General features: G+C 51.9%; 2 protein-coding genes across 2 annotated transcripts in view; one reads left to right on the forward strand and one right to left on the reverse strand.

Moving 5' to 3' along the window:
• Positions 1-7,001: 7,001 nt before the first annotated feature.
• Positions 7,002-20,012, reverse strand: GSG1L2 (GSG1 like 2). The gene is given in 8 exon segments (XM_036269714.1): positions 7,002-7,260; positions 8,534-8,645; positions 10,880-10,969; positions 10,972-11,031; positions 12,061-12,108; positions 19,607-19,780; positions 19,783-19,924; positions 19,980-20,012. Coding segments are annotated over 8 exon segments (918 nt in total).
• A 3,431-nt stretch (positions 20,013-23,443) lies between these two features.
• The window catches only part of GLP2R (glucagon like peptide 2 receptor), a 60,050-nt gene continuing 58,131 nt past the window's right edge, over positions 23,444-25,362 (forward strand). Inside the window, exon 1 of the mRNA XM_036269483.1 lies at positions 23,444-23,632. Coding sequence (XP_036125376.1) covers positions 23,444-23,632 — 189 coding nt within the window. The remainder of the gene's footprint in view (positions 23,633-25,362) is intronic.

Consider the following 25,362-nt stretch of genomic DNA (forward strand, 5'->3'; position numbering starts at 1 on the left):
AAGGGAGCTTTCGGACCTCTTGCGTTGGGAAATGGACAATAAATCCACAAGTAAATACTTGTATCGTGTGTCAGAGGTGATAAGTCCTGCATGTGGGGAACAAAATCAGGGCATCAGTTGTGTCCAGGAAGGAAACAAAATCACCCTGGATGACTCAAGTGGAGAGACTTTAATGGAAGGACCCCTACGGGCGGTGGAAGGACTAAGGAAACGTAGGAGGGTGGAGAGGCAGCCAGGGGCCAGCAACAGTTGGACCGGGGTAGAGAAAGTTACCGCAGCCCAGTGGGAGGTGGAGCGTGGGCGGGGTGGGCACCCAGCAGCTTCTGTGGTCATGGAGAGTCACAGCTCCTGCCAGGGCTAAGGGCCAAAGGAGGACACAACCCTGATGGCTCTCTCCAGTTACTGACGCCACGGCCACTTTAAGCAAACACGGGGCAGGCTGGGAAGAGAGGCCAATCAACAGTCACTGCCTGGGATCAATAACAGCTCCTGTGCGACGATTACACTCTGGAGAACATTCTCATGCGACCAAATATGTTCATGCTCAGTGTCATTAGAAGAGGAATGTTCACACACCTATTCCCCAAATCTTCCGGTCACCCATTTGTTCCCCATTGTCTCTGACCGTGTTGGCCAGCCCATTAACCAACCGCCGATATGTTTGTGTAGGTCTGGAACCCAGGCCAACTTTTCTTCCAGAGACAGGGACAACTGGTATGGCTCCAAGTTCCGTGCATGGAAGGGTTTCCTTCTCCGCCGTGGGTCAGAGCCACCGGACTGGGACGGCCCTCCTCCAGCGGATGCCAGTGTACCGGACAGGTTCATCTGCCGACCTTCAACAGACAGCAAACACAGTCAGCACAGGCAGCTGGCGTGAAGTGCTAACGCAGCCAGTGCACTAGTGCCTTTCCTACTGCTCAGGTCCAGGGTCAGAGCCCCGCGCGGGCCGTTCGCTGACTGCACAACCAGCAACGGGGGCGACAAGCCCCGCTGAAGAGGAGTCTGGGTGGGGCATCACTGTGTCTGTCTCAGCAGAGGGGAGGAGGCACACTGAGAGTAAGTCTCTCTCCGAGGTGACCAGAGAAAGTCTTGGTGGACGATGGCATTTGAACAGATACCTGAAGGAAGTGATGAGGTTATACGGGGGACAGCAGATCCAGGCAAAGGGACCAGCAAGTGCAAAGCCCCTGAGGCAGAGGGGTTTGGCCGGCGCACTGTTGCAGAGTGGCAAAGGGGGGGGGGTGAGTAACAGAAGGTTAGAGGGGAGCTGAGGGTTTACCTGTTTTTAGAGCTTTGACAGTTTCTTTAAATGAGATGGTGATCCTTGAAGGGTTCTCAGGAGAGAAAAGACACAATTTAGCTTTAATTTATATGTCCGGTGCTGGGAAGAGAAAGCAAGGGGACAGGATGGAAGTGGGGAGACCGGTTGGGGACCTGTGCCATCGTAGTTCAGCTGAGCCGAGGTGGTGGCTTTCCTTTGGCTTGACTGGGTAGCAACCAGGGCAGTAAGGAGAGCCTGCGTTGGGACATGTTCCGAAGGTACAGCAGACAGGATTTGCTCGTGGTTTAGACAGAGGGAGATAAAGGAAAGTGTGGAATAAAATTTACTCCAGGATTTTGACTCAAATAACTAATAGGATAGAGCTCCTTCGATTCATTCATTCATTTATTTTTTGAAATGAGAAAGGCTGCAGGGGGCAAAGGTGAGGGGTGGGCGAGTGCATCAGGAGCCCGGTTTTGTCTACACTACAGACTTGGTTCGTCTGAACTCCGTGTGAAAGCTAAGTGAAGGTGCTGAGTAGAAAGTTGGGTATGCCCGGCGGGGAGGTATGCCCGGTGGGGAGGTATGCCCGGTGGGGAGGTGTAGGCTCCGGAGTCGCCACAGGAAGGTGGCATTGCTGACGTGCAGAGATAAGGTCATCGAAGAGAGGCGCGGGGCAGGGGACCCTGGAGGACTGAGCTCTTAGGCGCTCGGACACGGAGCGGTCACGACCCTGTCTGGCTGGTCTCTGGGCTGAAATGCAGGTCCCGCCAGCGGGGTCCGTCTGCAGCCAGGACCAGCACTTGTTTTGCTGCAAGAAGCTGCTTGCCCTGCGCGTCTCCCTTCGGCAGGGTGGTGCGCCCGATCCGAGGCACTGGTGCCGAGCAGGGCAGGGAGCAAGGACGGGGCGGGGGGACTAGCTCAACATCTAAAAAATAAAAATGTCTGGAATACTCAGCCTTGGAAAGGAAGGGCCTTCTGCCCCATGCTACAATGTGGATGAACCTTGACCTTATGCCTAGTAAAATAGGTCAGTCACAGAAGGACAAATCCTGTATGATTCCATTGCACGAGGCACCTACCTGGTCACGTGCACGGAGACGGTGGCGGGTGGGAAGCGGGGAGTTACCGTCTCCTGAATATAGAGCTTCAGTTGCAGGATGGTAAGCATTCTGGGGGCGGCCGGCAGTGATGGTTGCACAACAGTGTGGACGTACTTAGTGCCCACTGAACACTTAAACATAGTTAAGATAGGAAATTTTATATTATGTGTATTTTACCACAATAAAACAGTGGGAAAAAATGGTCTTACCTTCTTTAAAGTGACAATCCCAACATAAGGCGATACCATTGATATAAATGTAGAGACAGCCCTGGCCAGTGTGGCTCAGGTTAGAGCATTGGCTGGGGCCCGAGCACTGAAGGGTTGCAGGTTCGATTCCCCGTCAAGGGCCTGAGTACCTGGGTTGCAGGCTCAATCCTGGTCCTGGTTGGGGCGTGTGCAGGAGGCAACCAATTGATGTGTCTCTCTCATATCGATGTTTTTTTCTCTCTCTCTCTTCACTCTCTCTAAAAATCAATGGAAAAAAAAATCCTCAGGTGAAGATTAACAAAAAACATAAAATTAAAAAATGTAGCCTGGCCGGTGTGGCTCAGTGGTTGGGCATCGACCCTTGCTCCAAGAAGTTGCCAGTTTGATTCCTGGTCAGGGCACATACCCAGGTTGTGGGCCCGATCCCCAGTGGGCCGCATGCAGGAGGCGGCCAGTTGATGTCCTTTCTCATCGGTGTTTCTATCTCTCTCTCTCTCCCTCTCCTTTCCTCTCTCTCTAAAATCAATAAAGAAAAAAAATTTTTTTCCAATGTAAAGGCATACAAGACACTGTCATGTAGTGTGTAGCTACGTGTGGTGGGCATGCACAGCTGTGCTCAGAAATGACTCCTGGGTGGTGGCTACTTCTTGGGGAGAGCAAAGAGGAAGAAATTGGGGACAGGGGTATATCTCTCACATTTCTTTCTTTTCTTTTTAAAAAAAAGATCTGTGGCAACCACAACAAAGCCTTTACTTCTGATAAATCTGACTGGTGGGGACATGCATGTCTGCTACATTATTTTATATATATGGATATAGTGCCTAGTTGAGAAATATGAACTGAGGGAGAAGCAGATGAGTCCTGTCCGACATCCTTATGACCTCGTCTGACCTCACAAATTCTATTTTCCAAATGCTGTCTTTCCTGCCATGTTGTCACTGTGTGAAAGATGTCTCTTTCCTCTTCATGTGCCAACTTAACAAAACACCGAGTTTCTCATGCCTCACCTTATTTCTGTGTTTCTGATGGAGCAGTTGACTTAACGAGAGTGAATAATACTGTTGGCCAGCCATCTAAGTGATGGGCATGTGCTTTAACCTTTAACCTTGGCTGTTTTCCAGTCTTCCCCCCACCCCCTCCTGGTGCACAACACCGAATTGTTTCTACGGGTGACCCCTTGAAGGCAGAGGCACATTCTCAGTCTTGCTTGCATCTCCATGACACCCACACTATACTTTATATACACGTGTGTAAAGTTGAATGAATGGAAAACGTTTACGTGAACAGACGTGACTCATCTCACTAGGTAGGCCGACTAACCCGATCTGGTCTTCAGAGAAGTGCCTCTCAGCCCAGACTCCCCAGGTGTGGCCCCCCAAGGGGCTTTGTCTGATGACAGAAATGCAGCGACGTTATAATTTCAAGAAGACAATCCGTTAAACAGACGGAGCCAACGGGGTGAGTTTGGGGGCTGAATTCACTGATCTGGAAACATAGTTGGCTTACTGGCATCGGACTGCCAGCTTGTGGGCCCGTCACGTCTGAACACCTTGTTTATTCTTGCTCAACCACCTTGAGTCCGCTGCCGCCCTCGTTTGCCACCCACTGTGTAAGAGGAGACATCACCCCTTGCGTCCTGAGTGCCCCAGCCTGGCTCGGAGAGTCACTGAGTAGCAGAGCTGGTTCCTCTCGATGGTGGGGGAGTTTGCAGAACTGCCTGCCCAGGAGCCACCTTGTCCGCTGGTGCAGGTAGACGGTAGACACGGACGGGTCTGTAACAGCTGACCGCGGACAGGCGTTGTCTACCCCTAGGAATGGAAGACGGTTGACCCCTTCCTTCTAAGAGAAGTGGCGTGGTGCCTGGAACATTGCAGGCACCTGATAAAATTCACTGAATGGTTAAGTATGGACGGATGGCTTCCAAGCTAAAAATGGTTGGTGGATTTACGCTCGTTTGACCCTGGCTTTCTATTGGACAGGGTCACTGATTTCGGTGTTGTTCCCCCAATTCACTGGCAAGGGCTCAGACTCTATCTTGTTTCCTGACATACTCGTGGGGCCTGACGCAGCGCTTTGCACATGACAGATGCTAGCAGCTAATCCTCCCGCGGTGCGAAGTTGCAGGCAGTGAGCTAAGGTCTCCACGTGTGCTAACACACTGAGCCTCACACCCCTTCAGACTGGGATTGTTCTCTCACCTCACATGGGGGAACTGACGCACAGGGAGACAAGGGACTGGCCCCGGGCACGACAAGGAGCGAGGGATTGCATTCAGGCAGCCCGGCTCCAGGGTCCATGCTCTTCATCATAAGCTATATTACTGCCCACAAAATGCTAAAAAAGTCTACTTGATATTACACACACACACACACACACACACACACACAAATACATACACACACATGCTCAGAGGATGTGGCAAAGACTCGGTCTTGAGCGGAGCCTCTGCCGAGCCCTGGTGTGGACTGATCACAGCTCCTCTCCAGGGGCCACGTGCCATCCAGTGACGTCACTTCCCTCACGCTGCTTCAGAGCATTCACTTCTTCCTTGGTACCTCAGCTGCATTCTCCACAGGTAGGATTTTTTTTGAGAACACCAAGTGAGTGTGTGTTTGAGAACATTTCCAGGGCGTGTCCTTCTCCCCAGGATCAGACGCGGACTTGATTTGGTGCTAGTGATACCAGGTCTCCCCACACATCCGCAGGGGCAATGAGTCACGGACCAGAGCATGCACCCTGTGCAGGGCAGAGGCCGTGGGTACAAACCCTTCTGCTGCAGGGGACCCAGACTGCTTTCTTTTTTGGGGCTTATTCTGGAAAATTCCATTTTATTTTATTTTATTGTTAATCATCACCTGAGAATACTTTTTCTATTGATTTTTAGATACTGTGGAAGGGAGGGAGGAGAGAGAGAGAGAAACATCGATGTTAGAAACACATTGATTGGTTGCTTCCCGCATGACCCTGGCCGGGCCAGGGATTGAACCTGCTACCCAGGTATGTGCCCTTGACCGGGAATCAAACCCAAGACCCTTGGGTCCGAGGACCGATGCTCTAACCACTGAGCCAATCTGGCCAGGGCAGAATATTCCATTTTGTATCTCTTCAAATATGCTTCGTTCAACAAAACACAGAACGCTAGGGGCCCATCATGTCATGGAGCCCAGACATGAAGCAGGTAGCTGGATTTTCCCTTACTCTGTGACAGTATATATGTTACAATTCACCATGAACAGACTGAGTGATTTGATTTGAAACATTCAGGGTTGTTGTTTTGCAGAAATGACGTGTTCACTAAACACATAAATACATTTTTCAAATGAATCTGAGCGAGGACATATTTAGCATTGCTAGAATTTGGCAGTCCATTTCCCCCCCAAACCCCAAATTATGTGTCTAACAAGCTGTGGCCTCAGTAAAATGTTTCTTTAAAATATAAGATAAATGTGTAAAATATTGTAGCTGAGCACACCAGGGAACACGCGGTACCCTCTGCTTCAGACAGTGCGGTTAGCATTGTTTATTTTTAGAAGCAAAAGTGCCTTGCAATTTAAGCACAGCCATTCAAACATTTGTTCCACTTAGCTGAGATAAGACATCATTCCATTCGACTGCTCTCATTTTGTTTTACCATTTGATTATCCTTGCAAACTGACTTTGCTATAGGTAGAAATTGAAAAATTTAGAAGAAAAAAAAATACATATATGAGGACATTTTTTCATTTATCTTCAGATAGAGTGGGAGTGGGGGAGGGAAAGAGAGAGAGAGAAACATTGATGTGAAAGAGGCACATCGATTGGTTGCCTCCCGCACGGGGACAAACCGCATTGAGGTACGTGCCCTTGACTGGAATCGAACCTGTGACTCTTTGGTCCAAGGGCCAAAGCTCTAACCGCTGAGCCAAACCCACCAGGGCAGAAGAAAAAATATTTTTAAAAATCACACACATTTATTTTAAAATTCCTGTCTTTTCTATGAAAATCAAAAGGAAAGTATAGGATAGTTACACATACCATCAATTTGCCTGTGTCAGTTCAGGAAGAAATTCTGGACTCTTCTGTCTATAGGCCTGTGTGGGCAACACACTTACATTCTTTGTAGATGAAGCCCTGCTCCCCCCGGTCTGTAGCTTCTTTTCCTCTTAGGGCTCACATGCTCCCTCTCTTGTTATACTTAGAAAACTCAGTCAGGAAAGCTGGAAATGCTCACTTAAACTAGAGTGTCAATGACTGATATCTTTAGTGCGCATTATCTCACTTAAAGATAATGGGATGAGAGGCTGAAGCCAAAGGTGCTTAGTGAAGGATGAGCTAGTGAGAGGACGTTTCACCTGGACTGCAGCCTTCTGAAGCCCACCCCAGGGGTGTTCACTGGGGACGTCGTGCCTGGCTCGTGTGCCTGTGCAGACTGGCAGCCACAAGCCCTGGCTAGCACATGGACACTTTGACTGGGGCACCTGGTGGCCGGTGCTCAGAGCAACTCACTAGGGCATTCCCCGCAAGGCTGGGAGCAGCTTCTGTGTCCCAAACGTTCTCCGAAGCGTCAGGTTCCGTGAAGCTGTGTTGAGAGTGCCAACTGCCTCTCTGTGCCCTCTGCTCCTCCGTGAGTTCCAGGTGGGCTGCCGTGTACCTGCTCATGGCCATGACCGATGCAGCCATGCAGAGGGCGAAAGAGCCCTAGGCGAGGCTGTCAATAACAGGACAGTGAGGAAAGGGCGTAGGGCTATGCTCCAGGGCTTCCTGTGGGGGGTCAGTCTGGTGAAAATCCAGCTCCCAGGTCCAGCCAGCTTGGATCTGGATTTTGGATCACAAGTTTCAGAGCCCATCCCACGTGGTGCAGACGACGGTCACAGCAAATTCTGGCGTCATCACGCTACGTTGCACTGGGGCTTTGCACCCACCTCTTATTAACTGTAGCACCTTAAGCTGGAGACTTCGCCTCTCTGTATCGGTTTCCTCCTCTGCAATTCTGGGATAATAGGCACACGGCCCGTGGGGTGGTTTGAGGAACTCAGTGAGTTAATGCGTGGGAAGGACTCAGCATAGCATTGGCTACCTGTTACTTTTTGTTGTTGTTGTGGCTCTATCCCGGGACATGGGCTTTGGGCGTTGCTATTTTTCTATCCCTTCCCCCTGGAAGCCTATTGCCTCCTGGGACGATGGTCCACGCTTCTCATCCTTCACAGACCCCAGCAGAGTGATTGCTGAGAAGGAGCCCCTATCACCCGACATTTGTGTGTGTTTTCGTGGGCTTGACTTCTCAGGAAAGACAGATGGCTTCGCACTCAACCACTGAGCAAAAAAAGCCCATGAGTAGGTAAGTTCTAACCTGTCTCCAATCATCCTACATATGGCTTGCCAGTCAGGAAGCGTGTGGGTAACGAACAGACGTGTTCAGCACACCCGGGAACAGCAGCACAAGGGCGTGAGCCCTGGCCGCGCTATTTATTTTGCAAAGAGGAAAGGAACACAGGAGTTGTTTTACAGGATGAAAATGTAAGTGTTGTATATATATATATTTGCAAGACGAGGCTCCGGTTCGGAGGTCCACATCAAAGGGGACCCTGTGGTCTCTTATGACACGGCCGAGCCTTTCTGCTGAGACACAGGACACATGGCCTTGTCTTTCCAGTAGACACAGTGTCTGTGTCTCCCCCCATAAAAATATGTATTCGGACTTTCTCCCTTCCGCTGTGTTCAAGAATGTAATGACAATGATTTCATTGCTCGAGGATTTTACTCTGCGCCAAGCATTTTAGCAACATAATCTTTTAAATCTATGAACACATTTGAGACAGGCATCCTCACTTTCCAGGTGGGGGAACTGGGCTCCAGAGAGGTTAATTAGCTAATCCAGTTCCAAGAGTAGCAAGTGGCAAAACTGTGGCCACGGTCGGAGGTCCTCCACCCGCGAGCATCCTCGCCGCTCCACCAGGACTGGAGCCCCCGGAACAACTCACCCGTATGACCAGCCGTAGGTCCACGCGTGAGGCCTCCAGTCTTCTGGGCCCAGGTTCACAGTGATTTGAAAAGCGGTTGAGTACATCATGTGGGCCACCATGCCTAGGAGCCCTGCACAAGAAAAGCTTTGTGAGCCGCAGTTAAGAATGGAGTTTCTCGCCCAGCTGGTGTGGCTCAGTGGACTGAGCGTCCCGTGGACAGAGAGGTCCCAGTTCGATGCCCGGTCAGGGCACACGCTCTGATTGTGAGCTCGATTCCCAGTAGGGGGCATGCGGGAGGCTGCCATCAATGTTTCTCTCTTACATCGACATTTCTATCTCTCTCTTCCTTTCTCTCATTCTAAAAAATCAATAAAAAAATTAAAAGGAAAAAAGAATGACGTTTCGCTACCTGGCGTGAGTTGGATGTAAGGAGGCCGCGAGCATCCTCCGTGATCCCTTCTGCAGCCTTCACGGTTCACCTGTGCACTAATTTCTTCCAGTCGGGAGTCCACGCAGCCGTGTGTCCCTCTGCCACGCCATTTCTCCCATGACCACCTCTTCCCATTTTATCACACCCCTGTGTCCCTGTGCTCCCAGGCTCCCATGTCACAGCACAGAGGAGGGGCTAGAGCCACACTTGACAGTGTTCTGTTCTGTTCCATTTTCCCATGTGAATTGTTTGCTACACTTACGAACTAGGGTACCTGACACAAAGACACCAGGTGTATGTTCTGGACACCAGACTCACATGGCAGTTATCAGCGGGCATGAACTTAGCTGCCAACGTGATTTTCTTTCCTTTGCAGGTGACTTGGTCTTTTTGCCTGGAGACCCAGAGGATTTTTCTTGTTGTTTATCCTCACCCAAGGATATTTTTCTTTTAATTTTTTTTTTTTTTAGATAGAATGGAAAGGAGGGAGAGGGAGAAAGAAAGAGAAACATTGATGTGAAAGAGACACATCAATTGGTTGCCTCCAACCTATTGAACGACTCTGACTGGGGCTGGAGATCGAACCTGCAATCCAGGTACATGCACGGGACTCATACACGTGACCCTTTGATCCATAGGCCGACACTCTAACCCCTGAACCAAACTGGCCAGGGTGGGTTTTTTCTTTAGTATTTTAGTAGGATGTCTAGAACTCGGCGGTATTGTGCCAATTTTTCCAGGAATTTGGAAAGAGTTTTCTATATATACATTTTGGTCTTTTGTTCAAGAAAGTTTCCTTGAATTTTACTTTTAAATATTAGTTGTTTCATTGTTTTATCTTTCTTTTTCCAGGGATTCTAATAGCGAATATGTTTAAACGTAACAACTGTATGCTGGGCAGTGGCCAACGGGGGAGGGGCTTCTGTGGTCCAAATAGAAAATAGTTTTAACTGGTGGTGGCAATTTATATATTAATGGAAATGTCTAACATCCTTAGGACATACCTGAACTTCCAAATCTGTAAACATTGTGGCAGACATCTCATTCGCGCAGGTGGAACCAAAAGAGACGTCCAGAGGAGGCCTACTCACGACCTTGAGGGACCTTGGGGGATCCCAGGACCCAGGGAAGAGCCCCCAAGAGTCCATGGCCTGGCTCTTTGCTACGAAGAAACAGACATTGGACTTTGTAATCCTTTTCCATGGTGATGAGACTCGGGAAAGATGTTTTACAGTCACCGGGCCCAGCAGGGACCTACCCACTGGACTGATGCCCACAAACTGTACGGAGCTTTGTGTACCCAGCCCGAGAATGAAGGAAGCCATTGTTCAGGTTCTTTCTTGGTAAAAGGCCCACTTAGAAGACCAAACTAAGTTGCTCTAAAAGTTGCTTGGAGAACACGGAAAATTAAAAAAAAAGGTGGTGGGGGGGTTCCTCTATTCTTATGGGGTATTTACACCAACCTTGGATAATAATTTTCAACAAGCTACCATTCATTGAGTGCTTACCTTATACTAGGTACATCCTTACTTAGTCATCACCATAGTCTTTTGAGATATCGATATCAGAGAAGTTAGGTAACTAGCCCAGGGTCACACAGCCATCAAGTAGCAGAGGTCTGAACCCAGACAGGGCTTCTCCACAGACTCCTGCCTCGTCACTGTACTACATCAGGCGATTCCTGTTCTCAGAGCAGTGTCCTCCCTTCCCGGGGCTGTGACAGGACACGCCGATAAACCTGACTGACCGTTGATGCTGACCCCTTCCTTTTCACCAGCCGCATGTAGCGTCTCTGCTTCCCCAGCGGGATGAACTCAGTGGCTCTTCCCGGGGCCCACCCATCCTGCCGAACTGGCCACTGGCGGGAAAGCCCCGGCCTGAAGCTTTGCAGTCCCCTGGGGTCAGGCTGCGGAGTGTGCCTGTCGGGGCAGTACCTGCGAGCACCGTGAGGATGGCGACAGGGGCGTCCACCTTGACCCAGCGGGACCCGGAGCTGCGACAGCTTGCTGTGGAGCCCAACAGATGGCACTCGTCAGTATCAGAAGGATGTTCAGGACCTCAGCCCCCACGGACAGCCACAGCACACCTGCAGGGCGAGGGACGGCAGAGGCTGGGCAGCGAGGATTCAGCAGCACCAGGATATTCAGTCCGTAGGTGGAGCTCCCTTCGGAAACAACCAGCGAACCACGAACACCACGGGGTGAAGCCCAGATTCCTCTGCTGAACCTCGGAACCTCCAGCTGGCAATGGAATGGGGGCCCTGGGGCTTGAAAGAGGAGTTTGTTAAGATTATCCTCAGCTGGGAAGAAGAACAATAAAAAAACTAAGGCAAAGCGCTGATGTGAGTACATGAGAGACACGACAGTCTCCATTCCCCCGTCTCCATTCCCCAGTTTGAAAATTAGCGCGTTGTGTTGATTCCACCAGAACGCGTTGTCTTTTTAAAGACGAAGCTACACAAACGTACACAGTGGCAGAGGACTCGGAGAGTTTCAGGAGCCCTGGTCAGAGATGCCGGAACCTCACTTGTTTTTGTGCAGGCCAGTTGTCCACCCTCCGGATGGGATCTCCCCGGCGGCTTTAAGGAACTGAGTCGGCTGTGGAGGGGAATGGAAATAAGGGACCAAAAGACAAACTCATATTTGTAAAAGGCCTCCTGTAAGGCAAATTAGGTACCGGGGACACGGCAATGCATGAAACAGAAGTGTTCCCCGCCCTCACGAACCTATATTCCAGCGGGGTAAACAGACACTAAGAAAGTGAACACAAACAGGTGCAGTGATAGAGAAGATGGTGTGCCAGAGCTCACCTCTTCCCAGGTCCGCGTTCACCTCGCGCCGACAGCTTGCCGTTGGCCATGGTGGGAGTATTTACACCACGGGAGGGGGCAAACGCTACAAATCTGGGCTTTTCGTCACCCCCACCAGGCACAGTTGGTTCTTTAACAGTTTCTAGCACCACTGACTACGGAGCACGTGAAGAGAGCCCTGAGTTCTAGCGGTTGGGTTCAGTTTAATGAATAACCCTTGCCTCCTTCCCCCAACCCCAGCAAAAGTAATAAAAACTGTCCAGATTGTGAGGAGAGCTGGTGGACAGACATAAATAAGGTTTTTACCTTGTTCTTTGGCTGGTACTATGCTCTGGAAACTCCTACAGGTTTCACCTAGGAGATAAAGAGAATGTATTTATAAGTGGGGTAAACCTTGGCAACGAGGGGCAAACGGTGTTCCTAGCTTCTTGAGTGTGTCCCAGGTCATTTGGACAAGGACTAGGGAGTGTGGCAGACTGATCCTCCCTGCGGGAACAGGACACAGTTCTGCCCCAGTGAAGCCAGGCTTGGCCACGTGACTTTCTTTGGCCAATGAGTTGGAGCAGAAGTGAGGTGGGTCACTGCTGGTCAGAAACTTGCAAAACCAGTGTATTATCCACCTGGTTTTTATTTCCTTGCTTCTGTGATCACAGAAGCACATGTCTAGACAGAGTCTCCATCAGCCTGGGTCCCTGAATGGCCACAGTGAGGAGACATCCCCGTCATCCTGAAAAGTACATATAGAATGAGTTACAAATAAATGTGTTGGTTTAAGCCACTGGAATTTGGGGGCTGCTTGTTACTGCAGCAGAACCTGGCCCATCTGGACGGATACTGTGAACCTTAGACCAGTCATTCTCAGCTTCCCAAATATCCATTACAATACGAGTCTCAAGTAATTGTTTCTGGTTGGAGGGAAAGGAATACAGTCAGTCAGGATTTGTTTTCATGGATGTGAACAGAACTTTGTCTGTTGCTAAGTGGCCCAGTTACTTGTATTCCATCGTGCTTTCTGGAGTATGAAGGGAGAGGGAGGATGTCCTGGGCACGCACCAGGGAGCAGGCAGAAGCCAGCACCAGACCTGCTTTGTGCACCTGGGAGGTGTGATTTGCCTTTATCATTGCCGCGTTGCTCACACTGGCTGGCAAAGCTGTCACTGCTACCTTAGCTGTACAGTTGCTTTGAAAGAGCATAATATCCGCTTGGTGTTCAGCTGTCAACGAATTCTGGTTTCGGGGTGAGCGACAGATGGAGGATTGAGACCACAGCAAATCACCCTCTGGAGTCCTGTCCCAGGTGGGTGCCCACTTTCTCTCCACTAATACTTCAGCCCCACATTGAATCACAGACTGTAGAGTGGGAGGAGCCTGGGAAATCACCTGGCTTTTCCTGCCCAGTTTAAGGGGGTGCATCCAGAGACCTCAGAGGCCGAATGGCTGGCGAAGACCAGCAGGAGGAGCGGTTTTAGCAACAGAAGGCTGTGCCACCGCATCACTGATCCAAAGCCACCCAGCGGGCAGCGGGGAAGGTGCCCGGGATGCAAAAGTGCCCGAGACACAGGGAGCTGCTCCCTATCTGGGCTGGTAGCAGCCAAAATGAATCGAGATACAAAAGCTAAGGGGCACAGGTCGTCAACGCTTCAAAGGAATGGCTTTCCCATCTCTGAAAGTGGTTCTTAGTCCCCACATTAGCCTTGCTCTGCCCAGTAACTGAGATGATAGGAACGTTTCTCTCACAGTTGACATGCCCGCACACCTTCTTGGAACAGAACGTTTCTGCGGGGCAGTGCGGGCGCACCTTGTTTTACTGCCTTCATTCGGTGTGCTCTGCAGACATTGCGATCGCAGGTAAGACACCCCCACCAGCAAAATGTTACAGCTCGCTGAGGGCTCGATGATGGTTGGCATTATTTACCAATAAAGTATTTTTAACTAGTTTGTACCTTGCTTTTTTTTTTATCCTCACTCGAGAACATTTTTACATTTATCTTTACATAAAGCGGGAGGGAGAGAGGGGAGAAGAGAGAGAGAGAAACATCAACGTGAGAGAGACACACTGACTGGTTGCCACACATACGACCCCAACCGGGGCCGGGGACAAACTGCAACCGAGGTATGTGCCCTTAGCGGGAACCGAATCAAGGCCTCTCTGGTCTGTGGGCTGATGCTCTAACCACTGAACAAAACTGGTCAGGGCTCCACCTTGTTTTTTTTTTAAGACTTAATGCTATTGCACATTTAACAGACTACAGTATAGTGGAAACAACTTTTATATGCACTGGGAAACAAAACAATTCATATGACCTGCTTTATTTCGATATTTGCTTTATTGAGGTGGTCTGGAACCCATGCAGTAAAATCTCCTAAAGGTCGTCAGCCTGAAGAGTTGCCAGCTCGTCCTCCGGAAACGGGGCCTCGTCCCTGCACCCTGCACTGCCCTCTGCCCGGCTGTAGGAGGGGTGAGCAACCAGCTGGCTGGGCGGCTCTGCTGGGCTACTCCCGACTCGCACGTGCAGCGGGCAGTCCTGTCACATTCCCGTCCCCAGCAAGTGGCCCGAAGGAGGGCATGCGCCCCGCCTGGGGCTGAGTGCCAGAGTCAGGGACCCAACTTGGGATCGATGTGATCGGACACTTTCCCTGGTCGATCCTCTGATTTTGCAGCAGCACAGTGTTATGGTCACAGTGCAGAGGAAAATTCGCCTTTGTCCCTGAGTGCTACCAGAGAGGTCCCCACAGCAGTGGGGCAATCTCAGCACACGCAGCACTGCGGGGCTGACGCGGCCCTTTCTCCACATCATCTCATCGGCCCGTCACCACCCGGTGCGTCAGGCCGGCAGCGAGAGCAGCAGGTGGGCCTCGGGACTGGAACGTGAGGCTACGTCCAAAGGCCAGGCACGTAGGCTGGTTCTGCCACAGTCAGCCATCACAGGGAGTTTCTTGACTTCTCTGAGCCTCGCTTTCTTTGTCTGCAAAATGGGTGTAATGGAAGTCCTCCACTGTGAAGGGAGTTTGTGAACTGCCTTACACTAGTTTTTGTGTCTAATCATCGACAGAGGCAAACATCCATGTGTTGTAGCTCTGATGGCGAGGCTCGGACAGGACGGGAGAGCCAGGAACTGAAACGGTTTTCCCACCTGAGACTCCTCGGGCCCTGCCCTCATCACCACACACAGTGCACGGACAGCTACAGGTCTGTCCTGTCTTCGGAGGAGGCTGCCTTTTCGCACGAGCAGAGCAGAGGCCGGGTGCGGAGCAGGGGCGAGGCGGAGGGGAAGCGGAGACCAGCCAGGGAGAGAATTCGCAATAGCTTAGGGTGAGTTTAGCTCGGGCACAGCCAGTCAGACCATAATGACCCCTTGATCACTATCAATCCGCAGACGTGCTGTTCCTTCTGAACAAGGCCAACAGGATTAAAAAGAAAAATCTTTACAAATCCCACGAAGCCCGAGTGGCGGGTGCCACATAGCTCGACAGGGCTTGGCCAGCCAAGCAGCGCCGCCAGCCAGCCGGGGCAATGGTGCCCAAGTGCCCCGAGAAGGTCTCTGGAGTGCCTCCTTCATGGGGTGCCCAGGCCCCCCGTCCTTGAACTTTCTGAGTTTAGCAGAGAGCGTAGAATCGGAAACCAACACATTTTGTTTTCTGATCATTCACTGCAGGGAAAGGACATTTTGTCTGATAGGACAATGTCATTTCACATGTTCATTTCGGAGGAAGCGCAGGGCTGTTCGTGGTGACTTGGGCGGAGGCTGTCCTGAAACAGCACTTCAGGAAAAGCTCCCTAGGGAGGGAGGGTCGACTTTCAGATGCAGTAGAACCAGAGGAAAGACCCAGTGAGCCCCTTCCCGGGAGCCCAGGCGGATCCTGCTCAGGCTGGGTGGCGTCCTCCGGGCCAGGTCTCCTCGGCAGCCCCCGCTCCTGCTGACCCTCTCTCTAAAGCACCGTTCGGGCGCCTTGCATTCACCTCCAAACCTCCCAGGCACTGGTGAGAACCAGACAGAATAGCAGGTGCTGTCCACCTGGAGGCCCAGGCTGTATTCTGCCACAGACATACTTTCTGGGGCCCACGCGATGATTCCAAGGTACCGGGGAATGTCATGTGGAAATACAGACATCGTATGTTCCTGGGAAAGTCGGAGGATTTGACAACACGCACTCACAAGCCTGCATGACCACAGGGTCAGCCCAGCATGAAGCTGCCCCTCCCCCAGCTGAGGTGAGACTTCAAGGTCATTGGCATTTCCTGCCGGCCCTCCCTCCCTCCCTTTCATCACCTCTCCTCTGAGCATCTATTTGCAACCTCTGATGTACACCTTACGTTTTCTTTTCCTATGTGTTTGCAATTATTTTAGTTAGTGTGTGGTGAAATTTGATTATAAACATTTTGCTTGAGGGGTACCTCGTCACACGTGAAAGGTGATATTTCCCGGGGGGGAGGGTGTTCTGGAGAAGATGTCTTCCTTTCCTCCTTCTTAATAAAATGGTGACAGCCTGGCCCGCGTGGCTTGGTGGTTAGAGCATCAGCACACACCCCGAAGGGTCTCAGGTTTGATGCCTGGTCAAGGGCATGCACCTGGGTTGCAGGTCTGATTCCCAGCCTAGGTCAGGGCACGTACGGGAGGCAAACAATCACTGTCTCTCTCATCGATGTTTCTCTCTCACTCACTCCTCCATCCCTCCCTTCCACTCTCTCTGAAAATCAGTGGGAAAAATATCCTCAGGTAAAGATTAACAAATAAATAAAATAAAACGATGTCAGTATTTAAAGACCCTGGTTTAACTGGATGACGGTGTATTAGGAAATATAAAAATGTGAGCAGAGGCTTTTTATTTGTTTGTTTATATCCTCGCCTGAGGACATTTTTCCATTTCTTTTTGTTCAGGTAGAGTGGGAGGGAGAGAGAGGGAGAGAGAGAGAGAAACATCAATGCGAAAGGGACACATCGAGTGGCCGCCACCCACATGACCCAACCAGGGCCGGGGACAAACTGCAACCGAGGTACGTGCCCTTAACGGGAACCAAACCCGGGTCTCTCTGGACTGCAGGCCAAGGCTCTAACTGCTGAGCCAAACTGGCCAGGGCAGCAGAGGCTTTTTAGATTGCTGGACACAAATTTGTTTGTTGATGATTATGAGACAATACATTGCCCTTCAGTTAGGTGGTGGGTATTTCCTTAAGCCCTTAGTTCATACAGACATTTTTCCTACGGTCCACTGATTTTGGGAAAACTGGGATATGAAACGGTAAACGGGTTTCCATATTGTGAGGCTTCTCAGATATTTTAATGGATAATGTGCACTGTGCCCTGGCTGGTTTGGCTCAGCGGTTAGCGCATCGGCCCGCGGACCAAAAAGACCGGGGTTCATTTCCAGCTAAGGGCACGTGCCTCGGTTGCAGTTCATCCCGGCCCTGGTTGGGGTTGTGCAGGTGGCAGCCAGTCGATGTGTCTCTCACACCGATGTTTCTCTCTCTCTCTCTGTCCCTCCTGCTCTGTCTGAAGATAAATGTAAAACTATCTTCGGGCGAGGATTAGATAGATAGATAGATAGATAGATAGATAGATAGATATAGATATAGAGATATATAGATATATATGCATGCTATGAATGCCCAAGAGGGAAATGTAGGAGGTGACATTTTCCAAATTTGTTTGACTACTGAAACTCTTTTTATTTAATTTTACAAAAACTATCTCAACAGGTGTCTCTGTGAAGGAATCTTTGCGTAAACCCAGCAAGGCACGTATTCAAGTTTCTTTCTGGCTTGACATCAAGTATGTGAGGTGCACAAAAACCAGCAAGGGGTCAGCGTAGTCTTTCTTTCTACTTGGCCTTGCCCATGAATCACTGAGGACAGCACCCTCCTCGGACTTCAACATGTGTCCCTGATGACACGAGAGCCTTTCAGTGGTGTGGCCCACGAGAAGGCGGCAGGCGTGGTAAGCACCCCGGGGCTGACAAACCACCAAGGGAACTCCTGTCTCCAGAGAAAGAAGCCTGAAGAGCGTACACAGACTCCAACCGAGATGTCCGCCCTGTTTTCGGTGGACAGAGCCCCCTCCTCCCACTGGGTGACAATTATTCTAACACTTGCCCAGGGACAACTTGTCAGCTGCCTGCACAGTGTCTGGAAACGAGGCACATGCCGTAAGCAGGTGATGTTTGCAGCTGCGTCTGATCCTGCCTGAGTCTCTCAGCTTGGCTATTGCTTATGACATGAGGTTTCCAGTCCCACCCTCAAGCCCAGCCCACGGAAAGTCCTCTCTCTCATTCCCCTTGACACGGGAAGCAGCTCCCCTCGACCTCATTTCGTCTCTTGTCCTCAAGTTCAGGCTCCACTCTGGCCTTGCCTCTCTGACATTACAAGAAGTAACACTTCTAATGTTCTCCAGTTAGGCTTTTTCCTCCCAGCGGGTGTTGTCCCATTGCTTGTCCTGGAGAGGCCTGGCCATGGCCTCATGTGGCAGCTGCTCAGGCGACCAGAAGAGCCCTGTGGGTTAAGCTCCTCTGTAACGAAGCACCCGCCTGTCCCCTGCTCTGTGTCCGGATGCACACACCTGCGCTGTCCTGCCGCAGACCTGGGCTCGCTCTGCCGTCCGCCTGGGGCGCCTACCGCCCAGCCCCAGCTGGTCAAGTCAGCCCCGCCTGGAGGGCTGCACAGCGGCAGCACCTTTCAGCACCTTTCCCGGTGCCTGGAGCTGACCCCTTCCCCCTTTCCGTTCCCACACCAGGCGGGGTCTTCCTTTGGCCATCACCACGCTTGTCCTCGCTTCACTTTAACCTCAGTTCTCACCCCCGTAAGCCACTCACCTTGGCATCCCTCGTTCTCCTAGTCCTGCGGCCGATGCAGAAACCGCTTTTGGCGAATTCCTTCCGCTACCGCGAGTCCCCCTTTCCAGAGGGCTTTGCGGTACCCTGGGGCATGGGGAGCTCCTCAGAAATACAGGTAATGCAGGTAGAAAAGACGAGGGGACTAAAACCAGTGCTGTGAGCATGGGGAGAGAAAGGCAACAGAAGCTCCTGGAAAGTGAACAGCTGTACGGGAACGCGTAGTGAGCCCGAGGTCCTTGCCACCTGAGCTGTGCTCTCCCAGAGGGAAGGGGGTGCGCCCGCCCCAGCCCCGGTGTGCAGCCCGGGCCCGGCGCTGAGGAGTCCGGCCCCCTGCCAGTTCCTCATGAGGTAGGAGCACTCTTTCCTAGAATATGTGCTCCAAATACCCCCCCTTCCCTTCCCTCCTCCCTCTCCTCTTCCTTCATCATTTCCCTCACCATCAGCCTGTCAAACCCACACAAGTTCCAAAGAGGCTGATGAATGGGCCGAGTACTAGGCGGGGAAGGGAAGGGAAGGGGTTTGTCAGCCCCGTGGCGTGAAAGCGCCTGAGCCTGTTTCCTCGTTTGTGAGCTGAGGAGTGATTTCCTCTGCTGGGTTATTGCAAGGATAGCCAGAGATAAAGGTTAACTCGTATGGGTTTTGCATTTGGTGGGTGCGCCGCAAAGGGGTTCCCTTCCCATGGATGGTGCCCAAAGTCTGTTTCCCCCAAGAACCTTTCATTCTAGACCCTTGAAAGTGCAGGGGCACCGTTTAGAGCCGAGCGTGGTCCCTGTTGATTCTCCAGGGACTGGGTGACACTGGCAAACGGTGCCAGTTAATGTTTAGGAAATATCGACACCGTGCCAGGCACTGTTGCACGTGCTGTGTGATCCGGTCATTTAATCTTTTAGGGCTCTACTTCCAGTGTCCCAGGGGAGGAACGGGGGCTCTGAGAGGCGAGGGACTTCCCAGGGGTACACGCAGGCAGCCCGCAGCCTGCCCAGAGCCCGGCTCGTGGACGCGGTCCTGCCCAGCCGCCCCCGACCTGCGGGCACGCTCCCCTGCGCTGCCCAGGCTGCCTCGCGAGGCTGCCAGAGCCCCGCGTGGAACCCGCGCTGGGTGAACTTGTGGTCCCCCGTCTCCCACACGTACTGCACAGCTGGGTCGTCCCCCCTGCTGTCGTCGCTGCCCCGCCTGAAATGAATGCGGTGCCCTCCGAGTGGTCCTGGCACAGCGGCGTTGCCACCCTCCGGGTGCCCTCACACCAGTGGCTGCTGCCCAGGGCGGCAAGGGACAAGGCCAGGGCGAGGCAGAGGGGGAAGAGGGCCAGCCCCCGCGGCTGCCGGGCCCTGTCCCTGGCTAACTGAGGTGTTCAGTGTCGGGATGAGCAGTGGGCCCCTCCGCCCCCTTCTCCTCACGGTACCGCCCTCCTCAGCCCTGCCATCTGTCATCCTCGCAGTCTGCGATGTGCCCAGGGAGTCGGGGCAGTCCTGCCCGTGGCATTCATGTGCCCGCCTGCAAAAGCAAAGGGCTAGGAAGGGCTCCCATCACGTTCCCCAGGGCATAGAGGGTTAGGAGAGGGTTGGGTCTCGATTTGTGTGTGTGTGTGTGTGTTTATTGTAGCGAAATACACGTAATGTTAAATTGACCAGTAACTATTTTTAAACGCTCAGTTGAGTGAATTCACGTTGTGTAACCCAGAACTCTTCATCTTGCAAAACGGAACCGCTGTACCATTCAATGCTAAGGCCCCTTCCTCCCGCCCCAAGCCCCTGGCGACCACCACGCCACTCTCTGTCTCTACGAATTCGGTCACTCTGGGTATAAGCGGAATTTGCCTTTTTATGACTGGCTTATTTCACTTAGCATAACATCCTCAAGGCTCATCCACATGTACACGTGTCAGAATGTCCTTCCTTTGTCAGGCTGAGTCATATCCTGTTGAGGGGACATACCACATTTTGTTTATCCCCTCATCCGGTGTACACTGGCTTGTTTCCTCCTTCGGCTATTGTAGAGGGTGTTGGTTTTAGGTGGAAGATCAGGGCTGGCTTGGGTGGTTTCGGGGTATAGTCTCCCCATCCTTGCCTTTTGCAGTGAGCAGGGTCCTCAGCCTTAGATTTGGGGACTCTCAAAGTCTGCACTGCCTGTGCCCTGCCCAGCCCCACAAGGAGGGACTGACTTCCTGTTCGAGGGACTCAGGCTGAGGTACAGGCAGCCTACTTGAGGCCTGAGTGCCGTGCGAACAGGAGAGGGTGCTGGCACCCCACGTGGGTGCGGAATTCAGCACTACCTGGGAGCCTCAAAGCTGGCAGGCAGCCCTGGCCGGCTTGCTCAGTGGTTAGAGCATCAGCCCACGGACCGAAGGGTCCAGGATTCGATTCCCGGTCAGGGGCACATACCTGGGTTGCAGGTTAGATCCCTGGCCCCGGTTGGGGTTGTGCAGGAGGCAACCAATAGATGTGTCTCTCACACCAATCTTTGTCTCTCTCTCTCCCCCTTTCACTCTATCTAAAAATCTGGAAAAATATCCTCGGGTGAGGATCAACAAAATAAATAAATGAATAAATAAATAAATAAATAAAAGCTGGCAGGCAGAGCCCTTGGCCCATCAGTCATGACCTTACAAAGGGGCCCTGCAGCAGTGGTGACGGGAGGGGGACTTCAGTTGCTTCTTGGGCAGAGGACATGCGTGGCACCGTGAGGGCAGAGGACACACATGGCACTGTGAGGGCAGAGGACACGTGTGGCACTGTGAGGGCAGAGGACACGCGTGGCACCGTGAGGGCAGAGGACACACGTGGCACCGTGAGGGCAGAGGACACACATGGCACTGTGAGGGCAGAGGACACGTGTGGCACTGTGAGGGCAGAGGACACACGTGGCACCGTGAGGGCAGAGGACACACGTGGCACCGTGAGGGCAGAGGACACACGTGGCACCGTGAGGGCAGAGGACACACATGGCACCGTGAGGGCAGAGGACACATGTGGCACTGTGAGGGCAGAGGGGAGCAGAAGATTTCACGTGACATCTGAAACACACAGGTTCTTGAGTGCGTGTGAAGGGCCCCAGAGAAGACTGAGAATCTACCGCCTGGGCAGGTAGAGAACAGGGCAGTGCCATGTGGGTGAAAATCACTTCCTGCTGAGGAATTGTGCCATCAGGAGCCCAGGGGCCATGAACGTGTGGTTTACCGCGTTTTCTCACCAGGGGGCAACCATCCAGTGGATGGGGAGTCGTGGGTGGCCCCAACCCCTGTACCTTCAGAGAAAAAGGGATTGGACGGAATATTTTCACCAAGCAGGCATCTTCTCTGCCCGCGTGCAGCTTGGAAGACAGCCTTCGACGGGAGGTCACAGAACCTTTACCGCGGGCCAGAGGCGCGGAGCCAGCATCTGGGCTCTTTCCTCTCCCTTTGTCACTCCATCCGCTCTCTGCTGTCCCCGAGAGACGACCACATCGATTCCAGAGGTCACATCCTTAAAATAGTCCATTTGGGAGGGGGGTCTTTGTTCATGATGAGCCTTCATTGCTAAGGTTTGAACTCTTGGAGGTTTTTAGACTTGCAAGGATTTCTGTGAAGGGATGCGCACCTGTTTTCCCCAGCTGTTCAGAATTCGCTCAGATGACCAGGATGAGCTCCTATGGTTCCACTTGAATGGGGAAAAAAAGAGAACCGGTTCTTTTAATCTCCTGCTGACCTGCATTTCATCTAATCAGGAGCCGTCCCCGCTGGGCCTCCAGGTCCCGAGGTTGGGGAGACGTGGAGGGGACCCTGGGAGCTGGACAGAGGGGAGGTGAGAAAGGCCAAGCAGAGCCTGTCAGAGGCACAGTGATGAGGCTACTGGAGAGATGGAACTCATCTAGGGAGTTAGGGTAAGATAAGGCAGCTTACCAAACAGCTGTGGTCAGCTGACTGGTCAGAAGACCTGGGTTAGTATCCTGCCTCTGCCATTTACTTGCTGTGCGGTCTTGGGCAAGCAACCTAACCTCTCTGAACCCGTTTCTCCGCTGTCAAAGGGAGAAAGATCACGCCCTCACAGGGGTATTGTGAGGATGAATGAAACAGGATGTCGGACTGAAACGCTTTTGGAAACGTGCATGTGATGAGGATGTACAAATACGGTAGTTAGGGAGTGGAGGATCACGTGTTCCATAAACGGACCTGCCGGGGGGCTGAATGGCATGTTCGGAAGAGTGGGCAATGGCGAGGAGGGCATACCGGGCTTTCAGCGTGTTGTTTTGCTAATATGTAGCCAGAAGTCAAGTCACTGATTGGGTGTTCGCTTCAGACCCTGGGTCAGGAGCTGCTTTCTCCAGGGCCAGCAGCTGTTTCTCGTGAAGTCTTGGCACATACAGGGCCCAGAGGAGGCTTGGGCACTCGTGGAGGCTGGGCTCAGCCCGACCTGGACAATCTTAATGCCTTAGTAAGAAATGTTTCCGTCACAAAGATGCCCACGGCAGAACTGGCCCGAGGCCCATCCTCTCGGGCCTGCTGTTCCTCAGCAGCTCGAACCCAAGCCAATGGCACCCCGGTCTTGTGTACTGAGCCAGGCCTGGGGCTGGAACCTACGGACCGCCTTGCTTTTCCGCCTTGGCCTCCGCGGAGGACGTCCCAGAAAACACAGCTGACTTGGGGGAGGTCTGGGAAAAATCTCCCTGCCTTTGGGGGAGGGCGGCGGGGGCTGAGCCATGGTTGATGAGAAACTTTGGAGAGTCCGTAGATTGGTCTAGACTGGTTCAGACGCTCTTGACGCGCGTGGAGAGGACTTGTGCAAACACTTCCTCGCTGTACAGAGGAATGCCAGGCGAGGCTGCCGGCGGTACATCTCGGACTGTGAGACACACGAGCCCGCACCTGTGAGAGCGCCCGAGGAAGATGAGGCGGGAACCCAGCAGGGTAGGGCCTGGGGGAAGGAGCGTGGGGGCCTCGGCTGGGGTCCGAGCGCTGCCCACCGGTGTCCCAGTCTGCCCGAGGGCCAGCCCTCTCCCCGCCCGCGGGAAGTGCGCTCTCCAGGCCCCTGCGCGGCCCTTCCTTGCTCTGCTGCTTCTGGTTTCCATCAAGCAAGTAAGAACTGTTTTTATTATTGTTGTTATTCTTATCAGTTGTACATACTTTCTGATTGCAGAAGCCATTCAGGCCTCCTGTAGGCAATTTGGAAAATATTAAACAGTACTAAGATAATAATGATCAACCATAATCTTAGCACTCAGAGGTGATCACTGTTACTATTTTGGCATATTTTCCTCAAATCCTTTTTCCATGCTTTTTTTTTTTTTTTTTTTTTTTACACAGCTGAAATGATGATGCATAAATCATTTTGCATCCTGGCGTCCCCTTTACATCATATTATAAGCATTTCCCACGTCCGTGTGAACTCTGCTAATTGCATTTAAAACCGCAGCATGGACCCTCCTGTCTGCTTTGACTGTCTGTCATGTCTGAGGATTTAGGCGGAATAGATAGCTCTTTTTTTTCTTTTCTTTCCTTTCTCCTCCCTTGCCTCCTTCCTTCTTTTTCTTTCCTTCTTCTTATAAAAATATAGGATGTTCATTGTTTAAAAAAGTAAACTTACAAAATCCAAAGAAGTATGAATACAGACTAGAACTCACCTAATGCCAGCACCCAGAGATCACCCTCAATCACATTTTGGGGCTCATACTTCCAGACGTTTTCTACCATATATATATATATTTTTTTAATAAACAGGATCTTACTATAAATATTATTTTTCAATCTGCTTTTTCTCTCTCAACAAAATACACTATTAACACAGGCTAACATTTGTACTAAACACTTCTGTATTAGGTGCGGTGCCAGGCACCGCCCTTATATGATCTCTTGGCACGCTCTGAGAGCCCTGTGAGGGGAGTTCGTTAATCCCACTTCACAGATGAGAAAGCCAAGCCTTGGGGGGGTAGAGCATTTTTCTCCATCAGTAAACGCAGCTCCATGGCATGAGGTTTGAGGGCTTCAAGGGTGTATTCTAATGCATGCAACCGTTCTCTTTAGTTGGGCATTCTGGTTGCTTGTCTTATTCTCATCCAAGGAGATGGAACCTTTGCTCCTTCCCTTTTCAAGGTTCCATTTTTTTATACAGGGCCGTGATGTGGCGGAGCCCCAGCCCCGTTCATCTGAGTAAAGAAGGTGCCTTGAGGAACGTCCCTTTAATCCTTTGGTCTATGGGCCGCGTCGGATTCTAAACCCGCCCGCCCCCTAGAGGGAGGCAGAGGTGCAAGCTCTCCTGTGGTCCCCTCACGTGGCTTCCTCTGGTGCTAAGGACCAAACAGGCAGGAAACCCGGACCGAATTTTCTGCACCCAGTTCTCTCAGAGCTGCCTTCACGCCCTCACAGCAGACTGTAGACATGAGCCCAGTTTATGGCTTCATGGCATTCTTGCATGGTGGCAGCCTCATGGTTAGGGACCAGAACGTTTCTGAGGGGCAGGTGGCCCTGGCCTGCCTCCTACCCCAGGGCTTACTTGGTTAGTGGTGGGGCCGCTGTTGGGAAAGTTGACACAGAACCCTCACCGTTGCTTCCATTCTGTGTCATATTAAAACTGAGTATATGCAGCTAGTTGTTTAGTTTTGTGCACCTTCTATCCACATCTATATAGTGACGGTCTCCTGGGTGCCGAGCACCGCGGAACTCTGCACTTATAAATCACCTTGCTCAACCCCACAGCCAGCCTCTGAGAAAAGCGTTCTTTCTGAACCCATTTCACAGATGGGCAAATTAAGTTCACAGGAGTTAAATGATCACCAGGGATCTAGCATGTGAGCAGTGGGGCCATTCAT

The sequence above is a fragment of the Molossus molossus genome, unplaced genomic scaffold, assembly GCF_014108415.1.
Source record: "Molossus molossus isolate mMolMol1 unplaced genomic scaffold, mMolMol1.p scaffold_m16_p_19, whole genome shotgun sequence".
NCBI classification, from domain to species: domain Eukaryota; kingdom Metazoa; phylum Chordata; class Mammalia; order Chiroptera; family Molossidae; genus Molossus; species Molossus molossus.